At 35.1% G+C, this 25,559-nt stretch overlaps 1 protein-coding gene across 3 annotated transcripts in view; it reads left to right on the top strand.

The window, feature by feature from the left end:
* The window catches only part of LOC106665170 (protein sprint), a 450,469-nt gene that overhangs the window by 106,966 nt on the left and 317,944 nt on the right, over nucleotides 1–25,559 (top strand). The window contains exon 1 of one of the 3 annotated variants that reach the window (XM_024226765.1): nucleotides 3,476–3,615. The exons of the other annotated variants lie outside the window; for them this stretch is intronic. Within the exon in view, the coding sequence (XP_024082533.1) occupies nucleotides 3,491–3,615 (125 nt within the window). The 5' untranslated portion in view covers nucleotides 3,476–3,490. Of the gene's footprint in view, nucleotides 1–3,475; nucleotides 3,616–25,559 lie in introns of those variants that run through there. 3 annotated transcript variants of the gene reach the window in all.

Here is a 25,559-nt window from a genome sequence, read left to right as displayed (position 1 = left end):
GCCAGACATTCCCTTATAGTCCTTTGACTGACACGTGGGGGTATCAAAAATGGCAAAATATCCTCTGGATGAAGCAAAAAAAAAAAAAATTATACATAGCCTCTAGTGATGCTAATGTTGCTGTAAATGTAGGCCAAATAAATTGTGCATAGTGCAATAACATAAGAGTGCAAAGCAATAAGAGGCAAGGAAAAAAATAAATCCAGCTCAAATGTCATTATAGGACATTCACAGTACTTTGCAGGATACCAAAAATAATATTAGATGTACTAAAGTTAAAGAAACCTCTCTGGAATTCAAAAATAAAATTAAATGCTTAGGATTAATTATTAGAGAAAACTTATCTTGGACCGGACAAATACATACAATACTAAAGAAATTATAATCTTTTTACGCAATCCATTAATGCTGGACACGCATATATATTAACCTTTAGCTGTCTTTGAAACATCAAAGGACCTGAATGATAAGATACATTCTTTATTTTATTTTATTTTTTTACGAGGGTTCGCAACAGCAGAGGTCATATAAACCGTCGGAGTGCCGGTATTTTCGAAAAAAGGCCCATTTGTAAGTATGTCGGGTTCGAATGAAGGGCCGCTGGATTCGAACCCGCGACCTTTACCTTACAGTGATGAGCGCCGTGTCAACGCCTAAACCGTTGCGGCCATCGACGCCCCCAAGATGCATTCTTAGCCTAAAAAAAGATAAAATTTGAGATAAATTTGTAAATTAAACAAATACAGCCTTTTGTATGATTGTAATTATATAATAGTAATTGTTTTGTAGGAAACATAAGTTGCCATATACTTTATTTGCCATTTTCTTAAAAATATAATGAAACGGGCCGACCTTGTAAAATTTTTCAATAAAGAAAAAGTTTAACTTTTTTCTTGTGTAGCGTGATGGTATCTATGTATCTAAGTTGAATATAAACAACTCTCCCTTTTTTTGATTACCGATCGCTCCCTGGCAGTAAATATTTGCTGGAGGAGCACGAAATTGGATATAAGATTTTTGATTGACAGTAGTGACTAAAGACTATTCAGACGTGAATTAATATTGTAAATTTTAGTTCTGTAAATATTTAGCTAATCAGTATGATCTTTAAACTTTGTAGATAACGGTCGGGAAAATGTGATGAGACCTTCGTAAAAAGATCCCTTTAAAAAAAATCCCTTTTACTGGCTCTCAACCTGTAACGGGCCCCATTCTTTGTGCTTTTCTAAGGGAAGACGGGGGGAAATTCGACATAGATTGAAATTTATTACATTTACAGGAGGCGCTGAAAACCCTTTATTATGGCGATTAAGTCTGAAGTATCGCATCGGATATGCGTCGATATGTGGATATGGCTTAAAGGGATTTAAATACCGGATAGTCGTTCTATTGTGCTCTTAAAGAGCCACGTGTTCTGAGTACCCAATTTTTTCCTTTTAGTTAATTAACGTAGATACGATTAAATAAACATTATATGTATATGAGGCAAATATAAAAAAGTGAACAGCGAGAGTAATAATATAAAATAATTTAAAGTAAATAAATGGCTTCTTCGTGCACTTCGAATCTTTGATAATCAACTGTGGCATTACAATATCGTTGTTTTAAATATTTGGATTGTGTATGTATACTTAATAATAAAAATTAATATTACAAAGCACCACGAAACTGCCCTAGTTTGCTGTGACAAAATTATACATTTAAATTTTATCCTTCTTTTGTATTTTAATGCTTCTGGTTTTTGTTTAATCAGGTAAAAGAAAAAATAATAATGTATAAATGTTATTAAATAAGACGACAAGTAAGAGGAAATAGTATTAAATAAGACCGGTTCAGAATCAACTTTAAACACAGGTTTTAGTTTATACATAAACAAAAAAATTATTATTTAAATGTTAAAGAACATAATTCTAATGATGCAAAGAATTGACAAAGTCCTGCAGAAATAGAATCTTTTGTGACAGTCTACTCGAAACTTCGGAAATTACAAGGGATTTAGGAAACCATACGAATTTGTTGAATAATGTTATGAGTACATATTCATCATAGCCATTGGCATAAGCATCGAAACTACCTGATCAAAAAAAGGGTCACCTCTTGGATATCGATGTAAAACTATACGCTGTCCATCGTTTGGTAGAGGTTTGATCAGTAATTTTCCTTCTGAACTACTATGGAAGCCTTGTACCATGCGAGAAGTCGAGAAAAAATTGTCCTCCGAAATCAAAATTTGAAGGGGGGGCGATTTTGGGATAAAACCCGCGACACATAAACGTTTACTTGTCTAGTTTCTCATCTCATGAGTCAAATTCTCTAGGATAACGGGATACGAATAGGAACTAACTATTTTAAATGGCAACATATCCATCATTCTACATTTTGGACTCTGAATTCAACGAGAAAACGGTTTTTAATTTGGACCAACCGTTCTCAAATTATTCGCATAAAACTATTTTCAACCATTGTTTTTTTCCCTTAAAACAAAACCTTTTCTAGCTTCGTCAATCACGAACCAAATTATTTTTCTATCATTTTAACTAACTAGTTGGTAAATTAATTGCTTGTGGTACAGAAAGAAAAAACTGCAACTCTTTCTTCAAATCACATAGACTAACAGCAGGATGCTCTTGATGTATCTTATTACAGCGCGATTCAGCTTGGAGCAGAATTTGGTCCCAATTTTGCACTTATATCAAAATCCAAACCTTGTGGCATTTGCTGAAATAAGTGAAATTAAGCTTTGTGTCGGTTGTAGTACCTTTGAGTTTGGATAAAACGTTGTAGAGTTAAGAATTTCTAAGGGGATCACTAGAATTCGGTTAAAAATTGTCTTCGGCTAATTCAACCAAAAAATGTCATTTTTTTATAAAAGCATTATATTTTAGGGGCTTTAAAAGGTGCTTAAAATAAATCCGATTTTTTTCCCCTAGCTGCTAGGACTGATCGGCAAGAACAACGCACCCTTAAGTGTCTGATATTTTTTTTTAACTCCTCCCTTGTGAGTATATGAAATAAAAATATATTAAGTTGAGATACATGGATGACGGGCGGTGCTGTATCTTCATCATAGTTGTAATTGGCTGAGAGAAATTGACAATAATTAATCAAGCAAGTAAAGTTTCAATGATTGTTTATGTTAAATTGCTGACGCCTCTTTGAAGAATTGGGAGATAAAATAATCTACTTATCTAGACGGAACGGAAAATCAAAGTAAGATAAGACATGATATTTGAGTCGGGTGCGATCTGATTAAAATTGAAACCGTGATTGATCACCTTCAGGACGAGACGAATACATTGTGCTCGTTGCGCGGATGGGAAATCACTGCAGTCGCGGAAACGAGTCATGAACCCGTCAAACGGAAGAACACGAGTGGGGAGTGACAACCTGTCTTTGGTGACAAATTTACATGGCGTCACCCTGTTCTCTCCCCAAAACTTGCTCTAGTCACCCGAACGTTGCATCTCGTCCTAGTAGGTCGCGTTGAGAAATGGGTCTGATGGGGTATGTGGTCGGAGCTGTTACCCGATTTGTGAACCTCGGAGTGAATCAGAAGCCGATGAAGGATGCAGTCGTCTTAGTCAGCGTTAAAAATTCGATACAACAATGCGAGAGGTAAATTACTTCTATAGTACAAAACGAAAAAGGCACCCAGGTAATTTCATATTTTAGAGAGGGTGTTTAGAAAACTATAATTTTAATAAAATTAGGTAAAAAATATAATCCTCTTCAAATTGCCACAATATCAATAATTTATTTTTGTTCGACATTATTATTTTATTTTATTGTTGACAATTGGACTATTTAACATCTGTAACATTCATTAGGCAATAGTTATTTAGAAATCGTGAGATGCGGTCTGATGTGATGTAGGTTTCAGAAAAACATTTTCTTGATTGAATCAATATCGTGATTGAATATATAAAATATATTTTGCATTGTATAAATTCACTTTTCCACATCCAAAATGTAATTGTAATATGTAAACAATGTTTGTAAATCCCAGGCCCTGACGATGATCTCAATAAAGATCGAAACGTTGGCACGATAAAGAAAATGTTTTTCTGAAACCCACATCACACCAGACCGCATCTCACGATTTCTAAATAAATATCGATTAACGGTCACTAATCACCACACATTAGGCAATAGGTTAAATCATAGTTTCTATGAATTAATAATAATTTATTGTTTAAACACTCGAAATTCAGAAGGTAAATTGTCTATAATTATATTTCTTTAAACCTTACGTCAGAGTTTCCATTGCAAATGGGCTATCTTGAAAGATAAGATAATTTTATTGCATTCGTCAAATTGGAAAAAAATTATTCTACCTTCGATACTTAATGATTATAAGTTAAGTTTATAAACATAATTTGTCTAAGCATAGTTAAACGGTGAAAAGAATTGTTTGGCTTTTGTATAAGAAATGAATAGATTCTTGTGTTTTATAATAATTATGTCTCAGTAAATCGATGTTTTTTGTAGAGTTGTGTTGAACAAAGTACAAGAGTTGATTATTTTTGGACCCATAATTACCTTTACCTACTTACATGTTGTCTAAATCTAAATATTGTTCCAGAGGAAAGATACCTTTGAGTTTAAAAGAAACCATCTATTATAAACTTAATTATGTCGGTTTGTAGAATGTTTTGCTCTGATGATGACCAAAAAATAGGTTGAAAGCTTGGCGGATAACAAATGATTTTGTTTTTTCATCCATACCATACCGAAATCCAGATTATTCGCGCTGACATAAATACACAATTTATGGAATAAATCGCAATACGTGCGAATAATGAATCGCTTTTAGGTACAATTAAACAACTATTCTTTCAATTATAGTTTTGTTCGCACACACAAACACTATTCTTTTCTTGGACTACGCGCACACTCACACTAACAAATTCAAACTTTCCATCATACTCAAAATCTCTCTCTATATACCTTTCTTGCTTTCTAACCATACAATTATGTATCAACCTATTTATATATTTACCTCAAAAGAATATTAGAGTCAATTGATCAAAACAAAGGAACTGGGAGAGTAAAATAAACCTCAAGCCTACTGTGCTTGGGAACACCAATCAGCTCGCTTCCACCCAACTTATTTCATTATATATCTCCAGCATTTAAAAGTAAGATTACACAAATAGACAATTCGTACAAAAAAAATCACAATTTAAGGTATTAAAATAATGTAACAGTGTGACACTTTTAGGTGCTATGAAATAACTTCATTCATTTTTTTTGTTATATAATTTCATTATAAAGAAGTAAGATTACACAAATAGACAATCCGTACAAAAAATCATAATTTAAGGTAATAAAATAATGGAACAGTGTGACACTTTTAGGTGCAATTAAATAACTTCATTCATTTTTTTTTGTTTGTTATATAATTTCAGTATTTAAAAGTAAGATTACACAAATAGACAATTCGTATACAAAAAATCATAATTTAAGGTAATAAAATAATGTACCAGTGCAACACATTTACGTGCAATTAATTAAATAACTTCATTCGTTTTTTTTTGTTATATATTTTCAGTATGTAAAAGTAAAATTACACAAATAGATAATTCGTACAAAAAAATCATAATTTAAGGTAATAAAATAATGTAACAGTGTGACACTTTTAGGTGCAATTAATTAAATAACTTCATTCGTTTTTTTGTTATATATTTTCAGTATTTAAAAGTAAGATTATACAAATACACAATTCATATAATAAATCACATTTTAACTTAATAAAATAACGTAACACATTAAGAAATTTAGTTGTAATTGTAGATACTTTTTCATTATTCCAATAATTAAAGATTGATTCATAAACCCACTCATTCGCCGTACAACACAGGTACTCTAGAAAATCTAACTTTATACGCTCTTTACACAATACGAACACCATGTAACACTCATACATACTATGAAAACCCAGTACAGCACACAAAAACTTTATGCGTTTCTAAGTCTATTATCTATTAAGCCTTCTCTCTCTCCCTCTCCCCTCTCTCCCTCTCTCTCTCCCCCCCTCTCTCCCCCTATCTCTTTCTCTCTTTCGCTTTGTTTTTCTTCCTTTTTAACTATTTATCAATCTATTTATCCCTCTATTTATGTATTTAGCTTAGAAGAATACTAGTCAATTGAACATAACAAAGGAACTAGGAAAAGTAACATAAGCCTCAAGCCTGCCGTGCTTGGAAATACATCATTATCATCACTATATCTATTGATTGATCTTCTAACATAGACCAATCCGGGGTCATCAAGTGAAATACAATTATTAATTAAGTTAATTCCTTCATTATTCCGTATTCAATTACTGCAAACATCATTTTGTTATACCGAAATAACTTGAGGAAAATGATTATTTTGAGATCGTCTGGTGTGACGCAGGCTTTAGAAAAACATTTTCTTTATCATGCGAACGTTTCGATCTGTATTGATCATCATCAGGGTCTGGGATTTATAAACATTGTTTGAATTTTACAAATACATGTAGGATGTGGTAAAAAAATTATGAATTTATACAATGCTAGAAAATTTTAGATTTAAGGAATAATACATTTATAATAAAAATTCTCCTATGTATGAAATGAACGGTCGATACATCGCCCTTGGATGCAGATATGCATTATACATGCACCTAATTAAGAATAGGTCAGACGCTTGCATGTGTATGGCTTGTAGAATGTCTATCACGTAATTGATTGTGTCATTCGTTGGCTCCATATAGAGAGCGTGTAGTATTGTGAGAAGTGTGCTTTACTACGGCAGCGAGCATTTGGGCCACTGTTCCAATTGTTAAGGAACAGGTTGTTTTCTGTATCATAATTTGTATAAACAGTTTGATCAAATTCAAAGCGTTTAATAAAATAGAATAAATATTATAAACATTAAAGTAAAACAAACCAATTGCAAAATCTAGCAAACCGAGGGATATAGGGTAACTTTTGTCTGTGAATATTCAACAATGATATTCATAGGAAAGACCAAACATGGCACTGTTTAAAATAATTGAATGTATTACTATTTAATATAAAAAAATTTATTTGAGATTTAGGTTTAGTTCTTTGATCGAACTGCTGTGCCGAATTTCTGTTTTAATCATAGCTTCTTATCAGAAAAAAGAGCCTTTGCCGATACACCTTATCTTCGTTTATTCGACGTCTCGGACCCGTCCAATATCACAACCCTTGGAAATATGGTTCACTCTTTCGGGAAAGAAAAAAAAATTCCCCATTCAATAATTTCCAATGAATAATTCTGCGTTGTCGTCTCTCGGAAAAATAGGTCCACCGTCATATATCGAAATGACTTTCCGATACGGGGATTTTCTGCCGGTTCATCAATCATCAAAACGGGTGTTACTGAGTCCGAACGGGTGATTAGCAGCTGGCACCTGGTGCTAACGAGACTATTTTCGTTATTATATGGCTAACCCGCCCAGCAAGATTGATGAGTGTTCGATGTTGCTAAGATTTGTTTTTATGCAATCGTGTCAGGCAGAAATAAAAGAAAAGGAAAGTGGAAAAATTGTATTAAGGTTGTCTTCAAATCTTATATTGTCTTCCAAGTCCAAAAATAAAAAAATTGTCTTTATTAGGAACAGGATTTAGCAATCCTGGGACCAATCAACCTTAAGAACAACAATAAGTGACAAATTTACTAATTTTCTATTATTATGTTTAAGTATTTGCATTCATCATTAAAATACTCGTAGGACTTTTATTACATTAACAAATCATTACAAAAGGCAAATTTTAAAGGGCAAATTTGAATGAAATTATTGATATTTGTTTGGTTTATTTTAAAAGTATTTTTGTAGTTTTTGGACGTCACTATGATGTCCATTTAATTTTCAGTTTCTCTCTCTCTCTCTCTCTCTCTCTCTCTCTCTCTCTCACACAGAGAGAGAGAGAAAATGTACATCAAAGGTTATAAATTTGAACAAACTGCTGATATGTTTCACTCTTGCGTGGCATGTTGAGTAGTTACGTCTTCGAGTTGAATTTTAAGTAGATGGAAAGGGAATTGTTATCTTAAAAGGTTCCAAGCGGTTGAGCACTTTAGTTCGAGGTTTAAGAAGGCAATCAAAACTTGTAATGATTTCAACGAGTTCAACCGAATATAGCCTGAAGACATATATACGGCGTATCAAATGATCGAGAACAACTGAGCAGTCGATGCAAACGTGCTTTTTTTCAATTGCTCAACCTCTATGTCTCATATTAAAGGGACATCTGGTTAATAGTTTTGTCCAATTGCGTTCTCCGGTCTCATTAGCTTATCACTCAGACTTCTAAAGCTTTTGCGGGGGGGGGGTTGTTCTCATGCGAGGCACGGAGTCGCTATTACTGTACATCAGAACGGAACAAGCATCCACCCCCTGCGGACCCCTGCACATATGTTTCAACCCTTGGCCAAATACTAATCTCCTAAGAATAGGACCTTTAATCTGCCCTCGCAAACGGACTGAAACGTTCGATGATCACGACGTGAAATGAATTCTTAGAGTGGTTTAAAGGGGTGCTAATTCAATCTGACTTTTAAATAGGGGAAGTGCGACTAGTCGTAAGTGAGGTTATATTGACTTTTGGATTAGTTCATAGTCTTTTCCAGAAGAGTAGAAGAATAGTTCTCTTTGAGATACAATACCTCTTGTTCTAACATTTGAAAGAATAAACAGAAAAAATTAAACTCAAGTATATCTTCACTAAAGCTCTCCGTGATCATTTCATTTGTCGCCGAGAATCAAATAGATTACACGACATTTCAAAAATAGCAAAAAGGAAGGAAAATTCGAAAGATGGGGTTGAGAGGGAAGTTAGTGTCCGGGTGGATCGATGTCACGATAGCTCGAGTGGTAGAGCAGCGGCGTATCTAGCCGAAGATCGTGAGTTCGAATCCCGCTCGTGACGCTGACTTTTTTATCTCAACTAAAAACCTTAATTAATTGAAAGATATTACTTGATCAAGCGGACCGCGAAAACTAGTGAATTTCAAAGAATGTAGGTCCTGCTATGAATTTATCCATAAATTAACCAAAGCCTTATAATTATTGTTAGAAAGAGAAAAAGGAGTGATTTAAAAATATTGTGATGGGGTGAGAAATAGGTTATTGAGTGAGTGCATATTATATACACCGGCAGGCATAAAATTCCACCCAATTGATTTTTTTAATTTATTTTAAAATAAAAGAAAATTCTGTTCTTAGTTTGACTCATAGCTTTTATGTAATATCTATATTAAATTATTAAATAATTATTATTTTAATATTTGTGTATGCTATGTTTTAAATTGAGAATATGAATTAGAGGTAAATACACTTAATCGAAAACAAGGATAAAGTATTTTTGAATGATTATTCGGAGATCGTGAGATGCGGTCTGGTGTGAGGTAGATTTTAGAAAAACATTTTCTTTATCATGCCAACGTTTCGATCTTTATTGAGATCATCTTCAGGGCCTGGGATTTAGAAACATTGTTTAAATTTTACAAATACATGTAGGATGTGGAAAAACATAACAAATACGTCACTCAATTATTAAACGTTAAAAAACGTGAAACGTGGATTAATGTATAAAAATATGTACAAATCAAGTTACGTTACAAGTGGGTGGAATTTTTTGCCTGTCAGTGTATATATTTTCTTGGCTCTTTTGTTTCTGTTCATTCCTGCGGTTCCCACACCATTATAAGAGAAGAGTCGTAGTGTATTAAAACGGTTTTATTTTTACACTTGTTTGTAATTAAAAGGGAGGCAATATGTTAGGACAATAAATAAAAAACCCGCTCTATACCAAGCTTTGGCCTAGTTTAGAAAGAGAAAGAGAAAAAAAAGACAAATTGCGTTTTAACGCGTATGGCACAACGGAACAATTAAACATCCGCATAGCCGTTTAGGAGCTGCGGGCGGGGCTTGGGGACATTAAGTCCTGCCGGCCATTGTGTGTGTCAGGCGGTTAGGGAGACGACTTAGGCTAATCCCCTTCGGCTCTCGAACCAGGAAAACGGCCCGAATAATTCTGCCACTGATGAAATTTTAATATCCGGCAGAGAGAGGAGTCGGCTCTCGACCATTTTGAATATATTGTCCCATCTTGGGGCATTTGGGTGCCTGTCGACAGATTCTTCCGGGGCGATAAATCTGTTCGGCCTCCGCGGAAACTTTAATCTCCTCGCCAATCCATCCTTTGCGGATGTTCCCCATGTCATTTTTATTATATCATTGTCCCACTGGATGCTGGGGGTGGAGAAAATGATAAAGCGTTCTGGAAGGGCAATGTAAAATGTCCTTTGCATTACTCTCAAAGACTGCAGTCAGTTATTCGTTTCATACTAGGCTGGCCCGGCCGATTTACATATTAAAATTGTCATTATATTTTATGCTTAGAATGTAGGTATGTAGCTTAGAAGTATTTTGGTCGATGTTTTTCAGCGCACTTAATTATTAATTTTGTTTGGATGTTGTTTCAACATTTTTGTTTTTGTTTCCATGTTTTCCTTTAATCTTATCACAAAGTTCGACGTTGTAGCTATGATATATCTACATGTTATCATTACGATCAATTTTGTTGCTTCTGATGTTCTATCCTATATTCAAATAATACAGTACTATAAATACATTTATTATATTGTTATTGTAAAATATGCAACCATTGTTGTAAAATTTTTAAGCAAAGAAAGAGAAATGTGTGGTGATTAGTGACCGTTAATCGATAATTATTCAGAAATCGTGAGATGCGGTCTGGTGTGATGTATATAACATATACGTTGGATTTTGAAGGGAAGGAGGTCGGTATAGAAAATACATTTTTGTATAAGGCGTCGGCTTCTTTGAGGTGAAAGCCGACGAAGGGAAACAATGTGTTGGTAATGGTTCGGCCAGATTATCCTTTCAGGATTATATAGAAAGGGATAAATAGGAAAAGGAAAGCTAAATTGTTGGACAATTAGACTTCTGTAATTGATGCTGTGTTTATCTCTGTTGATATAAACCATTTCTAAGAAATTACGTTTATGTTTGTTTTGTTCTGTGTGTAATATTTTTGGATTGTTGAAGTCGAAATTGTGTTTGTGTCAAAGTGGTGGGTAGCGAGTGCTGTAGGATTTTGCTTGGGTTTTTTGCAATCATAGATATGTTGCTTTACTCTCTTGTCCAGATATTGTGATATAAGACCGATGTAAGTTGCCGGACAGTTTAATCAGTCGATCTTGTAGATTACGTCAGATTTATTTGTTATTGGTGTGGGATCTTTAATTTTGGAAAAAAGTGTTTGGATTGTTTTATAATTTTTGAAAGCTATTTTGAAGTTATCGGACGAGAGAAATGTGTTTAATTTATGTGATAGGCCTTGAATAAATGGCATGGAAATGTATGCTGGTTTGTTTGTATTTGATAGACTTAGTGTAGTATTATTAGTAATAGTGGATGGTGTTAGTGTTGAGTTGTAGTTGTTGATTATTCTGTTGATAATGTGTTTAGGGTAGAGTTTGTTATGGAGGATCTGTTTGTACATCTTTCTGTTCTTGTGGTGAAATGATTCATGGCTTAGGGTAATCATTCTGTGAAGTAACCCTTTGGCCGTGTTTATTATTGTATGAAGAGGATGGTGAGATGTAAAGTTGAGATAGCGATCTGTGTTTCTTGGTTTTTGATACCAATCTGTGATTAATGGTTATCTGGTTGTTTTATTACGAGTGTATCTAAAAATGGTATTTTTTGTATTTTTGTTTTCGATTTCATGTGTAAATTGTTGGCGTAGGTGAAAGCTATTAAATGTATCTAATGTAGTTTGAATTTGATCGTGGGAACTGCTGTCAATATATCATCTACGTATTTACTGAGGAAGGGTAATGTGAAAGGAAGATGTGGTATGACTGTATTTAGTAGATGTGTCATGATTATGTCTGCCAGTATCGGGCCTAGGTTGCTACCCAAAAAGTTGTTTGTAAAATTGATTGTCGTATGTAAAATATCCGTTAACACAGCAGTGTCGGATCATTGTTACGAACGTGTTCTTTGGTAGTGTTTTGTGTGGTGTTATGTTGGGCCATTTATCTTTAATAATGTTCAATGTTGTGATTATTGGAATGTTGGTAAACAATGATGAAACATCTAGGGATATGAGTGAGTACTGTGAGGGGATGTGGATATTATTAATTTTGTTAATGAAATGAATCATTTACATTATATTGTTATCTGTGATGTTGTTGAGTGTGTTTTGTCACGTTCTTCATGAAACGTTGGCACGATTAAAAAAATAAGTTTTTCTGAAACCTACATCACACCAGACCGCATCTCACGATTTCTGAATAAATACAAATAGATTTGATTAGTGCTTTTGAATGCTTTTGCTATGATTTCACATTTGCCTCTTTATGAAATGTCCTCTTGATGTCTGCAGGTAATGAACCTTTAATGTACTTCTGTTCTACTTAGTACAAATTAAATAAACATTACGAATTAATAAAGTAAAAAAAAACCCACCGCTGAAGATAGACGGGTCTGAACAACAGACCAAACCAGCAAAGATTGGTAGGCCATGATTGGAAACGACTTAACTAGGTACTGATTTATCCCTTCGTTTCGACATTTTTATTAATTCGCTTTCGTTTAAAATTGTTTCATAGATTTTGTTACAGTTATTGTTTTGTTTTGTAAATATTGTTTATTTAAATAGATGTGAGTTAAAATGGATGTTTTCTTTTCGATGTTGGTTACAGTCGATGTTATTGCAGTAGATGCGTTGGTTTCAATGTCAGTTAAAATCGATGCTTTTGTTTCTGTCCAAGTCAATCGATCCTACTTGTAATCGATGGTTTTCGTTACTATGTCAATTACAATCGACGTTTTTATTTCGATGTTCGTTACAATCGATGTTAGACACAGTCAATGTATCGTTTCCATGCTGAGTACAATCGTTATTTTGTTTCTATGTTAGTTACAATCGATGTTTTAGTTCGTGTTTTAACCGTGTATGGCCTATTCTTAATCGCATAAGGACGATTCCTTGTTTCCGGCTCAAGTTTTCGGGAGGGCCATCTACAAATCGTGCTCTTGACGCGCAAAAGCCTCTCGGACGACCCGGCCCACTGACGCTGCCATCTTTCTTTTATCATGTTCTTTCTGCTAGCTTGGCGTCAGAGGCCTGGCCGCGATGGTCCAGTCTGGAGGGTGGGACGTTCGACCTTTGCCGCTTCGTCCGCACGTTCATTACCCTCCAGCCCGACGTGTCCGGGGATTCAGACAACATTCACCGTTTTTCCGAGGCGTTTCAACTCGGCGAATTTTTCCATCAATAGCACGACGATAGGGTCCACAGAGCACCCGTCTCGCAGGGCCCAAACAGCGCTCAGAGATTAGTTACAATTAATGAGTTATAATATAATTTTGTTAAATTTAAACGTTTTTTTAAATTATATTTTTCATGCTGTTTCTACCTTTTTATATATTTTTCATTATCGATATTTTCGTTTTGATACAGTTTCAGCATAATTCATTCATTATTCGGAGATTGTGAGATGCGGTCTGGTCTGACGTGGGTTTTAGAAAAACATTTTCTTTATCGGTCCAACGTTTCGATCTTTATTGAGATCATCTTCAGGGCTCAGTGTTTGTTTTCTACGTAATTGTGCCATTCTTTTGTCTCGTGTTGAGAATGCTCCTTGGGCATGATAAAGGAAATGTTTTTCTAAAACCTACGTCACACCAGACCCGCATCTCACGATCTCCGAATAATTATCGACTAAGGGTCAGTAATCACCACACATAATTCATTCATTTTATTCCGAACATGTTTTTGTTTTGTCCTTATCAGTAGATTTTTGATATTACTGCAACATTCACTTTATTGTTTCTGTGTTCTAAGCATCCTTGGTTTTGATTGTTTTTGTTTTAAAAATCGATGTTTTTCGATGTTATTTCAGTATTGATGTTGCAACGTTGTTCGTTAGCTTATTCTGTCGAGACATTTAAATCGGCTAATTTCTTCTCGAACAGATTTCATATTTATGTTTTAAAAAACCTGATAGGTTGAGGTATTAATTCGACAAAGGGCACTGCGACATTCAGTGAAATTTTGAGTTATTTTTCGTGATCACTGAGAGCTTAAGGCTACCTTTTAATGAATTCGCAAATAATATGCAGTTTAATAGAGTTTTTGTAAATTTTTTGCGGATTAGGTCAAAATGGAATAACCGTACAGACTAGTGTCAGCTATTTATTTTTACCTATTGAAAGTTTGAAACAAGTTAAAGTGAATTTGTCGTAGTATGTGAAGGTAGGTGTATAATAGAAATTCGCGTCTATTTTTCTAATGTTTAGGAAGTTTTGTTTTGTAGATAACCTCCCTCGCTAAAACTTTTGGTTTGTGTTGTTGTTTTCGTTTATGTGTCTGCTTCTGTAGGATCCAACTTTGAACTGTCCGAAGCGAGTCATAACGTGCGTTCACCCGACCGTGATTCCTCCCCCATTCGGCTTAAATATTCCCCCGTCCTGGGGGGGGGTCTTTTAGTTCAAATTATTTCTCTAGGTTTACAATATTCAAAAATAATCCGTTTCCAAATAGTTTTTATAAAGGTTTTATAACGCTGACTGTTAACCTTGCGAGGTGGTTGTACACGCGGAAATCCAAGTCAATCCTTGGACGTCTATTTAAGGAGGTAGAAAGTCAGCTATTTGTCTGCCAGGTTTATTTCAAACAAAAAATCATCCCTTGAACCTTGAATAGTTAATTTACGATCATAGCAAGCATGCGATGGAAAATTTAGCAGTAACATGCCATTGAACAACATTCCGTCAGGGTTTCGTAACATTAAATTGTTTGTTTTTATTATTTGTAAATTCTATATGATCGTTAGAATAAATTGACTTACACAAAATGACATTGTGGTTCAACGCGTGTTTGCCAATATAAGAAACCAAAAAAATATTCTAATCAGTATTTACATATTGAAAACGCCACTATCTTTACAATTACGCTAGAACTATCACATGAAAATTCAAATTATTTTAGAAAATCCTCTTCATTTTTCCTTTATTGCCTTCAAATTTAAATGATTATAACCATTTTTGTTTTTGTCCTTTTTAATTAAATACATTACAAAATTGCAGTAACATACGATCTTAGATGATAATAAAATAAGCAATATTTTTATTCGAGCTATATTTTCTGTTTACTTGATACTTTATTGTATGTCAACAAGGCACACAACAGCGATGACAGTGACACAACTACAAAGAAAACACACACTTTTAGATAGTACGAATACTTTGATTAAACCGAAAATTTCTGTATTGTGTATATCATCGCATAAATTCATAGTCATATCGCATATTATTTACGCAATGTTTATTAATCCAAAACCCTGAAGATGATCTCAATAAAGGTCGAAACGTTGCCACGATAAAGAAAAGGTTTTGACACCAGACTGCATCTCCCGATCTCTAAATAATCATTACTTAACGGTCACTAAATATTACACATGAATATCTCGTGTTATAAATAATTGCATTTGACCTTAAAGGCCGTTCCCCTTTATGATCTATTAAACGCTAAGTTATTAAAACATCGCGGGTTGGTTGACCCTAAAAGACATGTAAACAATAGTACTTTAGATTGGCCCTTTCCGATCTTTTCGGTCTGTGTATCGTTCTGTCAGACGCGTTTCAGCTTTTCGCCAACGCCAGTGTTGATTTTCTGCCCTGCCTCACCCGACATACATCCCTGACCATGAACAAACCCAGAACTGGACTTGTGAAATAGTAAGTAGTAATAACACTAACGGATAGAAGGGACTGTACGAAGGAAATTAACATACAAGCCACAACACTGAAGATGGCGTGAGGCTGTAACGTGCCTAACTGGCCTAAACAGCGGGGATATGTATACCAAATGATCGGAATTGGAAAAATTGAAAAATGAAGTGCATTGTTGCCGTGATTCACTTCAATACAATGGGGCATTTTTACAGGTTAATTATAGGGATGCTAATCATAAAAATGCATGCTTCGTTGAAATTTTTAAAAAACTTAAATGATTAAAATTTAAAAAAAAATTCTATGTCGTAGAACATTTTTTCTATATGACAGTGTGGCTGTCTAAAGTTTAAAAAACGAAATAAAATTAAAATTTATCATCCTTATGAAGTTGAATTGTCTCAATTGTCACGATGATAGATAAAAAGGTCATTTATTCACGGGAATAGAGGCGTAAATATTGCGAAAAAAGGGGGACGAAGTTCGTGGAGTATCTGCCATGAAATATACATCACGGATGAGTTGTCGCCAGCATTTTCAGAATCTATTTAGGAGGGGAAAAGCTAAAATTACTTTCCTGTGTACACAAGAGGTGAAACACACCGCATCCAGGACTCCGCCGATTTACGAGTCGTGAAAAAAACCCAAGAACTCTTTTGTTTCCTGCCTGCAGCTGAAGTATTGAAGGTGTTCAGGGATATCTTTCAATGTAAAGTTAACTTTTTATTTGTGTTAATAATTGCTGGAAAGCGTTGTACGGGAATGAAAAGTTGGACCTCTTAGGCACGTCATCATTCCCTTTTATGTAAACCGCTTTATCACCTTTAAGACAGCGTTCGACCTTAGAACGAGACAGTTATAAATATGACATTACACCGCGGAAAATAATCTACTAATCAAGAAATTCCCCGTATCTTCGGGAATTTAAATGAGGTAAGTTCTTATTGCTCTTTTAATATACGTAAGTGCCCAGAAGTTTATACAGCCTGTTTGCACCTCGGGTCTTAGAGGGATAATTACAAATTTCACCTTTCAACTCTGTCGATTGCAGACTTTCGCCTTCCCTCGCGTGAGAATGAAAACAGATGTCACACATTTGGGGTTTTAACTATGCCTGATAACATGTTACGAGCTGGCATAATTGATCCGTGAACATGGCAGAGATTTAATCGTGTTAACAGACTGTTGTTAAGATTTAATTTCCAGTCGTGGGTCGTTAAATTCTGGGAGGATGTGAAATGAATTTTGTCCTTCAATTTATTTTTATCGCCGATTAATCAGGCATGTTTATGATTTTATCTTTTTTTATTTTTTACATTTGACTAAAATTCAGACGCCTATACATAGCTCGTTTAGTCAGACGCACCTATTGGTTTATCAGAGACGAATATTGATTTTTCGACATTACTCTTTTTACAATTAATTAAGGCTTTTAGTTGAGATAAAAAAGTCAGTGTCACGAGCAGGATTCGAACCCACGATCTTCGGCTAGATACGCCGCTGCTCTACCACTTGAGCTATCGTGACCTCGATCCACTCGGACATTAACATCCCATCTCAACCCCACCTTTTGAATTTTCCTCCTTTTTGCCATTTGTCAAATGTCGTGTAATCTATTTGATTCCCGGCGACAAATGAAATAGATTACACATTTGAAAAATGTTAAAAAGGAGGGAAAATTCAGAAGGTGCGGTTGAGATGGGAAGTTAGTGTCCGAGTGGATCGAGGTCACGATAGCTCAAGTGGTAGAGCAGCGGCGTATCTAGCCAAAGATCGTGGGTTCGAATCCCGCTCGTGACACTAACTTTTTTATCTCAACTAAAAACCTTAATTAATTGTAAGATATTAATTGGTCAACGGAACACGAAACTAGTGAATTGAATGGAATTAGTCTTTTTACAGACATATAACAGGGACTCAGACCCAACCACTGAAGTTCGTGAAGAGCGTCTGACGAGGAATACAAAAACCTAGCGCTAATCGGACCAGAATGATTAACTCAGACTAATCTATGAAAATTGCACGTCAGTGCGTGCAGACACTACCGAAGGTTGCGAAACGCGTTTTGCTGGAATTTCGGTTTTTCTAAATTCAAACAAGCTAACCGAAGAAATCTAAACACCCCTTCCACCTTACTTTAAGAACGTATGAAAGGTGGACTTCTGACAGAACAACTTGCAAGCACTGAATACGTTGAAACACATCTTTTAGATAAATTCACCGTAATAGTTGATCAGGATGATAAGCTTGCCAACTACTTTACTAGGACCGTCAGTTTTCAACATATCAAGGCTGTTTGACAGAAAACGAGCAATCGGACACAACTTTATCTCGCATTCTTTTCACGGAATTGGCAAAACAACGGACTGAAGATGACGAAACACATTAATAAGATAAAGACACGGTAATAGGTTGTCCGAGATGACTTTTCTAGGTAGTCGATTTTTATGTCATCGAAGCTGCCGACAGAAAGCAGGCAATCCGACGCTACTTATTTAATCGACAATGTGTTTACAGTCTTATATAATCAACCAGCGGCGAAGAAAGGGTAGGATGATTTCGCTGAGCCTTTTTTTCTTAAGGCGGTCGGTTCTTTCAGTAATCAAACATGCTGACTGAAGACCAACAATGCGAACACACGACCTTTCGCGTCTTTTGTTTGTGTGAAAGGTGACTTTTCCCGGGATGACTTTTCTAGGGGAGTTTGTTTTTAGGTCATCCTAGCTGCTTACAGAAAACGGGTTATCCACACCAACTTTTTTAACGGACCTTCTTTTTACAGTAGTGTAAACAGGACACGGCTGTCAAAACACGGATTCATCTACTGAAGATGAAACATGTCTGGCAGGCAAAGCAGCTCCGTAGATAGGGCAGGATGATTCGGATTACCTTTCTTTCGAACCATGCATACTTACCTAATTCCACTCCTCCAGTACAGTTACAGAGTACAGTTAAAGTAACTCGTCTAATAAAACAACACGCAGACACAATCACTGAATCGAAAAAGATTTTTCATAAGAAAAAAACTGTAATATGGATGATTAAGTATACTTTCAAGGACATTCGGTTTTTAAGTCATTCAGGGTGCCGTCATGCAATCCGACACAATTTTTTTAAAACTTTACTCACCTCTTTTTATAAAACGGACACGGCTGGCAAAATAACACATGAAAGTGGCGAAGCGCGTTTTACAAATATAACTCCCGTGATAGTCTGACCAGGATGATGTGATTTGTCTTTTTCTTGAGGAATGTTATTTTTCCAAAGAAATCCAACACAACCCTATTAATTCATATTCGAAGCAGTGTGACAAAATAATGAAGATAGACAACGAGAAGATCATATATTTTTTTAAACATCCAAATACAATCGCAACTCCTCTACCATTGTGGTTTCTATCCTTGGTTCGTTTGTGAGATACTTATCGACATTTCACAGCCTTCACTGGGTCTGGTCGTTTGACCGTTTGTTTCATATTTTCACCACGAAATGCAATTGGCAGACCAGGGTGATTGAAAGAGTTCAAAATGCTATTCACTTCGTAGATACAACAACTGTATCCAAACGTTCACATTCACTTTATTTTGGATTCAACATAATAGCAAGAAATAGCAATTGGTTTACTATAAAATGGCCATTAACTCGCAAAGTCATCCTATTTATAAATTAGAAAAGCCATAAATTAAATAGAAGAATAGACGTCGGAATCGGATGGGGATAAATTGAATGATATAAATGGTATTTTGTCGTTAGACGGGTATTAATTTATTTAAATACTCTAACAATCTAGATAACAAACATGATTATGTCCATTCAATAATGTTTACAATGCACTGTACAAATTGGGGAATTGTTTCGTAAGAATTACTAGCGCTAATGACCTCTCCTCACCATATGTGCAATGATTGATGGTAATGATCGATCGATCGACAAAAAAGACAAGTCGGTAGATATTTTACCTAAATTTTTCACCGTATTTGCTGATGTTGCTTCAAGCAAACAACAGACAACAAATATTTAAAAACACACGTTAAATTGTATAAAATGTTTGGACTCTAAAAGAGAATTTTAACGCAATTTTCATTGGTTCTCGGTATGGTCTGGATGAAAAAGACAAACAAATTCAATGGTTATCTGCGAAGCTTTCGACCTATTTTAAGACCACGTTCGGGGCAAAAAAATTGAGATAACTAAGTTTTTCATAAATAGTTTCAAATTTCTTTTAAGATATACTCAGTCCCACTAGTAGTGTTACTACTGTCCTTGGCAATATTGGGACAATCAGTCTATCTTCAAAAAAATTTGAAACCATTTATTAAAACTTTAATAATGTCAATTTGCAAACATCCTTAACATTGTGTCAGTCAGTGGCCCTTACCTGATCTTTCATTATCATCATCATGCATAAACATACATAGGCGTGTCAGGCATGAACGGCGAACGTCTGACGAGAGTTATTGAGAAGTATAGTTGAGGACAGATAACGAATAAAAAGATTGAGATGGTTCACTAATTTGGATGAGAATTTTCTATGTATCTGGATTGAGCTAGGTCTTGGACAAATGGGATATTAACACCACAGTCGATTTGTGAGGTTGGAAACATGTATTTGAGCTTTAACTATTGTTCTCAGACTTTTTGGACTGTAGGATTTGGGTATTGTTAAGACCGGAACGTTTCGCTTTGCCATAAAGTTCAATTCCGTACGTACAAAGGGAGCAAGTAGGATATGTATAGTTTTTTGCTTTGTTTATTCTTCGTTCTTTTTAGACTGGAGTGTTACATCCATGGCAATGTTGGGTTTTCTTGTCAGTATGGATCGTCTGTCGAGGCTTCAGCATTTTAGATCTGTGGGTGTAGCCTGAACGAGTGTGTCACTTTTAACTTGATTCACCACTGGTTCAAGAAGGATAAGGAAATTGACCAAGGTGAAGGTAATTGTTTCTAGTAGGACGGTCAGCCGTATAAATGGTATACAGTAGAGAAGCAAATGTGCTCCCCTGTGGGACTCCTGCTCGAACAGGATAAATGGAAGGAGAAAATGATCTTTGACGGAAATGGAAATAATGATCGGATATGTTTTTAGCATAACATCCATCCTACATAGTATTGACCCCAAAAATGTACCCCGAAAAATCATAATTGGATTTGGCAATGTTGGGACTGAGTCTATTTTTAAAGAAATTTGTAATCTTTATTAAAAACTTAATTATGCTCATTTCTAAACATCTTAAAGATATTTAGTCCTGATGATGAGCTTAAAACCGGTGGAGAGCTTGGCTAATGACAACTGAATTTGTTTTTCCATCCAGACCACACCGAGATACAGATTATTTGTGTGTGAAAAAGTTATGTTAACACTTAAACAGAAATATTTCTCGGCACATCTTAAAAATATTAGATTTATAGTAATGAAAGTCAAAATTATAAATAATATTGAAGAATAATAAGGCTAGAAGGTCCGAAGTATTCGTGAGTCGCATCTATTAGTACATTTCAGTTGTTTTCTAAAGTCCAGTACATTAGGCAAAACGAACATGAAGAATAATACATAAAAAATTGTGTGATAATAATGAATAATTTTAAAAAAAAGTATTGCTTTATAATAAAAAGCCATTTATTCATTTTAAGGAAATAGTAATATAAGCCCGCCTAGATTTTGTGCTCCAATAGATTTTTTCTTTTGGAATTTTTAAATTGTTTACTGAATAGCTTTTCTAATTAATGATGTTGAATGAGTTTTCACTTATTTAATGTTTTTTTATTGTTTTTAATGGACTATTATATGAAATTACAAATAGAATCCTGTAATTTAATTATTTTGGTCGTTGTAAAACACAGTTAGCATATAAGACTGTAGTATTATATTGTCTAACTTATTATAATTTCAAAACTCATTTTTCATTCATTCCTACATTTCTTTGGCGTCTCCTCCACCCTTAGCCCTTCTTTATTCTTGACGGTTGGTCAATTTATTCACCGGAAGAAAACGAAGAAACAGGTCTCTTAAGTTTTCGTCGAGTTTGTGACAGGGGGTCTTTATGTGGGGGAAGTTGTGTTGGAGGGCTTAAGGTACTTTGATCCGAGTTCGCTCAAAGCCGTGTCAGTCGCACAAGTGTCCAAGTATCTTGGGGACCGCAAACAAGTTGGCAGCTTTATCAAACCCAATCTTGAACAAGTGACAGCCCATTTCGAATAAACTCATCCCGCCCGGTCCTGTAGTATTATAGTAAACTTACTTTTCCTCTGTTCCCATCCTGATTTCTTGAATAAAACATTTATACACCCGCAAGTACTAGGGATTGTATTCTTAACTGTATCATTTCTAAAAACTACGTTATCGATTTCAAAACAGACACAAACATTCTCCTCATCAAAGGATAACAAAACTGCGCCATTGGTTTTCCTTGCAAAAGGTTAATTATATTGAACTTTATGTACAGTTACTATATATGACGTGAGAAGCTAAAAATTTAGTAATAGTCGCGTTGAAGGTCTTTTTTATTATATGAAATCTTCCTGCTTAGGATAAATACAAGAAATGGAAATGCAGAATATTTTATTAAAAAATTTACATATAGTCGCGCTGCTGAAATTCATTTAGCATACCCGGAGATAATATCCACTGCATTATTTAAACAGAATAATTGAAATTATTGTTCCATAATTAATTAAAATCTAATGAAAAATATTCTGTGGCATAGGAAACAAGTAATGTTTATAATTTATATAGAATATCAAATAGAAAAATTGATTAAATATCTAATAAATAAAATAACATTTGTCGTTATTCGTTTTTCAAACTTCAGTTCTTTTCTTAATATGTGGTGATTAGTGACCGTTAATCCATAATTATTCAAAAATCGGGAAATGCGGTCTGGTGTGACGTATGTTTCAGAAAAACATTTTCTTTATCGTGCCAACGTTTCGATCTTTATTGAGATCATCTTCAGGGCCTGGGATTTACAAACATTACCAAATACAGGTAGGATTTAGGATATGGTAGGATTCTCATTTTTGAATCAATAGAAGTACTTTCCTCCGCTAATATTTTGCCTTATATTCTTTTCTTTATTATAGCAAGTATTTTCGGAACTAAGCCAACAATTCAGCATTACATTACTACTATTACATTCTATTCTGTGGGATAGGAGTACGATGATAATTAGTTGTGAAATTACTAAATAATTAATTCTGTAAGTATTATTGTACTAACTGTATTGAACAATTAGAATGAGGATATGTTAAAGTCGAATTAACATATTTCTTGTCTTCTTTAGACTCTCGAGAACAGTGAGACATTTGTTACGAGTCAGTTATTCCTTAGAATTTAGAGTTAGCTACTGATCAGTCCCAGTGATGAGTTGAATTGTGAATTGGGACAGTTATTGGTTGCAAAAATAGAGGACAACTAGTTTCAAATTTTGATAAAATTTTTATGGAGCGAGCGAGCATTGGAGGAGTAGTGACTCGCATTTTGACTTAGTATCTCGTTTGTGGATTTTCGGCATCAATCAACTTTGTTTTGAAATATGAGGACCTGTATTGCTTTATTATCGCCCCAATGATGGATTCAGAGGAAAAGTCAATCCTGACGAATTATTGACGCTCCGAGATATCCGTCTATATCTTTCTCTGTCGCCTCCTCAATCCAGGCCAATCTTATGTCATGTACAGGTGTCTGTCTCCAAAAAACCTGAAAAAAGGGCTTTTTTCTAATTACGCTGGACGTATCCTATTCGTAATTTCATTTATTTTTCTATAAAACGATATTTATTTTTTTATGATTTTCATGCCACTTTTCTTTTATTTATTGCTAATATAATCAATATTTCACTGTGGAGGGCACAGCAGGACCGCTGTGGAGGAGTGTTTAGGGCGTACTAGGCGTAGGGTTCCAATCACGGTACAGCCCATGAAATTTTAGTTGGTAATAATGTATAAAAGTTTCTAAAATAGTTTGACTCTTCATACGCGATAACAAAAACAAATGTAGAATCCTACATCACAGAATGGATCCAAACAAAACAAAAGGAGAAGTGGATAAACTAGCAAAATTCAGTAAAATTATGATGAAACAACCCTCACCAAGACTGGCCAAATCACTGCCACAATTGGAGAGGGCTAAACTCAGATGAGTTGTAGGACTACTAACCGGTCACTGGCGTATGAGAAAACATCTATACAACGATGATCCGCAGATTATGCAATGAGGAGGAAGAAACAGCCATCATGTTCGAATGCGCAGCTCAATGGAGATTTGACCTAACACACGGAAAAAATCTAGGGAATGAAATAGTAGCAGCGACAGCCAATGTATGACCTGATTCTTCTAAGAAGAAGGGTTGAGTCTATTGCACTGAACTAAGGAACTAGGAAGGTGGTAGCCAGAAGACTGCAGTGCCAGGGGAGCACAAACCCCGCTTCCTAGTATCCTTATTACCATACTGTATCATACCATACACCATACCTTATATGCGACACCCGGTAGTTCAGGACGTTAACCCCATTATAGGACTTTTACTGACTTTGCTTAATTATTCTGTGGTGGTGTTTTATGAGCAAAAATAATCTTATGGTGTGTAGAAGGGTTTGGAAAATTAACCAACGTTGTTTTGTAGTAATGCAAAGCGCTATAAACCGAGACGACATTCAAGGCACATTTTTCTTACATTTTTTTAATTACACAAGTTCTTATGCCACACATTCGGAAAAGCAAAAGCTACTTCTAGGAGGAAGAAAATGTTGAAAGGAAAACAAGTGTACCTATGTGGTCCTCGTTAAAAATTGGTTAGGTAGGAAAGTTATTTACCACTTCCTGGCTCAATTGAGCGATTCTTCCGCGCTCGGAATTAAGGTTTAACAATTCAGGCGGTTGGCTCTGAGGTTGCTCTCTTGAAGGTTTAATCTGCCAAAGTGTGCATTAGTTTGCCCCCACTTAACTTCACCCCCTATTGTTCGCTATTGTGCTAACCGTATTGTACTTTTTGGAGCAATCAGTTTCTACTTGTTCGCCGACTTTTAACATAATTACCAAACTACGGTGCAAAGATGGTTAGGGAAGTTGTATCTGCCTTTCTGCTAGTTTTGGAACGTTGACTTTTGGCTTACCCTCGAAGTAATGTACTGAAACACCTGCACTATAAGAAAAGAATCCTGAAGAAAACATCCTAATATTTCATGTTATCAGATAAGCTACATTTATCTTGAAAGAAACTTACTTACTAGCAGTAATGATAACTTTTTGCATTATTAAACTGAATATTACAAAGTTTTGGTTTAGTATTATACCTATATCTTACTCTTCTTTCACTCACTCACTCTCAATTCTCTCTCACTCTCTCCCTCTCTCTCGCACGCTCGCGCACACACACACAGGCAATTTTTTTCACTCATTCACGACTTATATATCTCTCTATCTAGATAGGTCTCATTCTGAAACACATATTCTCTTCCACACTTTCTCTCACTCTCCGAGAAACACTCATTTAAAGGCTCTCCCTATGTCTGTGTTTTTTTCTATTCATACACACAACAGACAGATTTACCATTTAACCACATTCTCTGTTATAGAAGCTGCGAGCCTCACACACACACTCTCTCTATTTCTCTCTCCCTCTCTATCTTTCTCTCTGTCTCTCTCTTTCTCTTTCTCTTTCTCTTTCTCTTTCTCTTTCTCTCTCTCTCCCCTCTCTCGCTCTCGCCCTCTTTTTCTTTCTTTTTTATTTATTACTTTGTTCTCTGTCACTGTCTCTTTCTTTTCATACCGTATTTTCTTTTACTCCCTGTCTCC

The sequence above is a fragment of the Cimex lectularius genome, unplaced genomic scaffold, assembly GCF_000648675.2.
Source record: "Cimex lectularius strain Harlan isolate CLEC.00 unplaced genomic scaffold, Clec_2.1 scaffold140, whole genome shotgun sequence".
In the NCBI taxonomy this organism is placed as follows: Eukaryota; Metazoa; Arthropoda; class Insecta; order Hemiptera; family Cimicidae; genus Cimex; species Cimex lectularius.
This window is presented reverse-complemented; position numbering and strand designations above follow the sequence as displayed.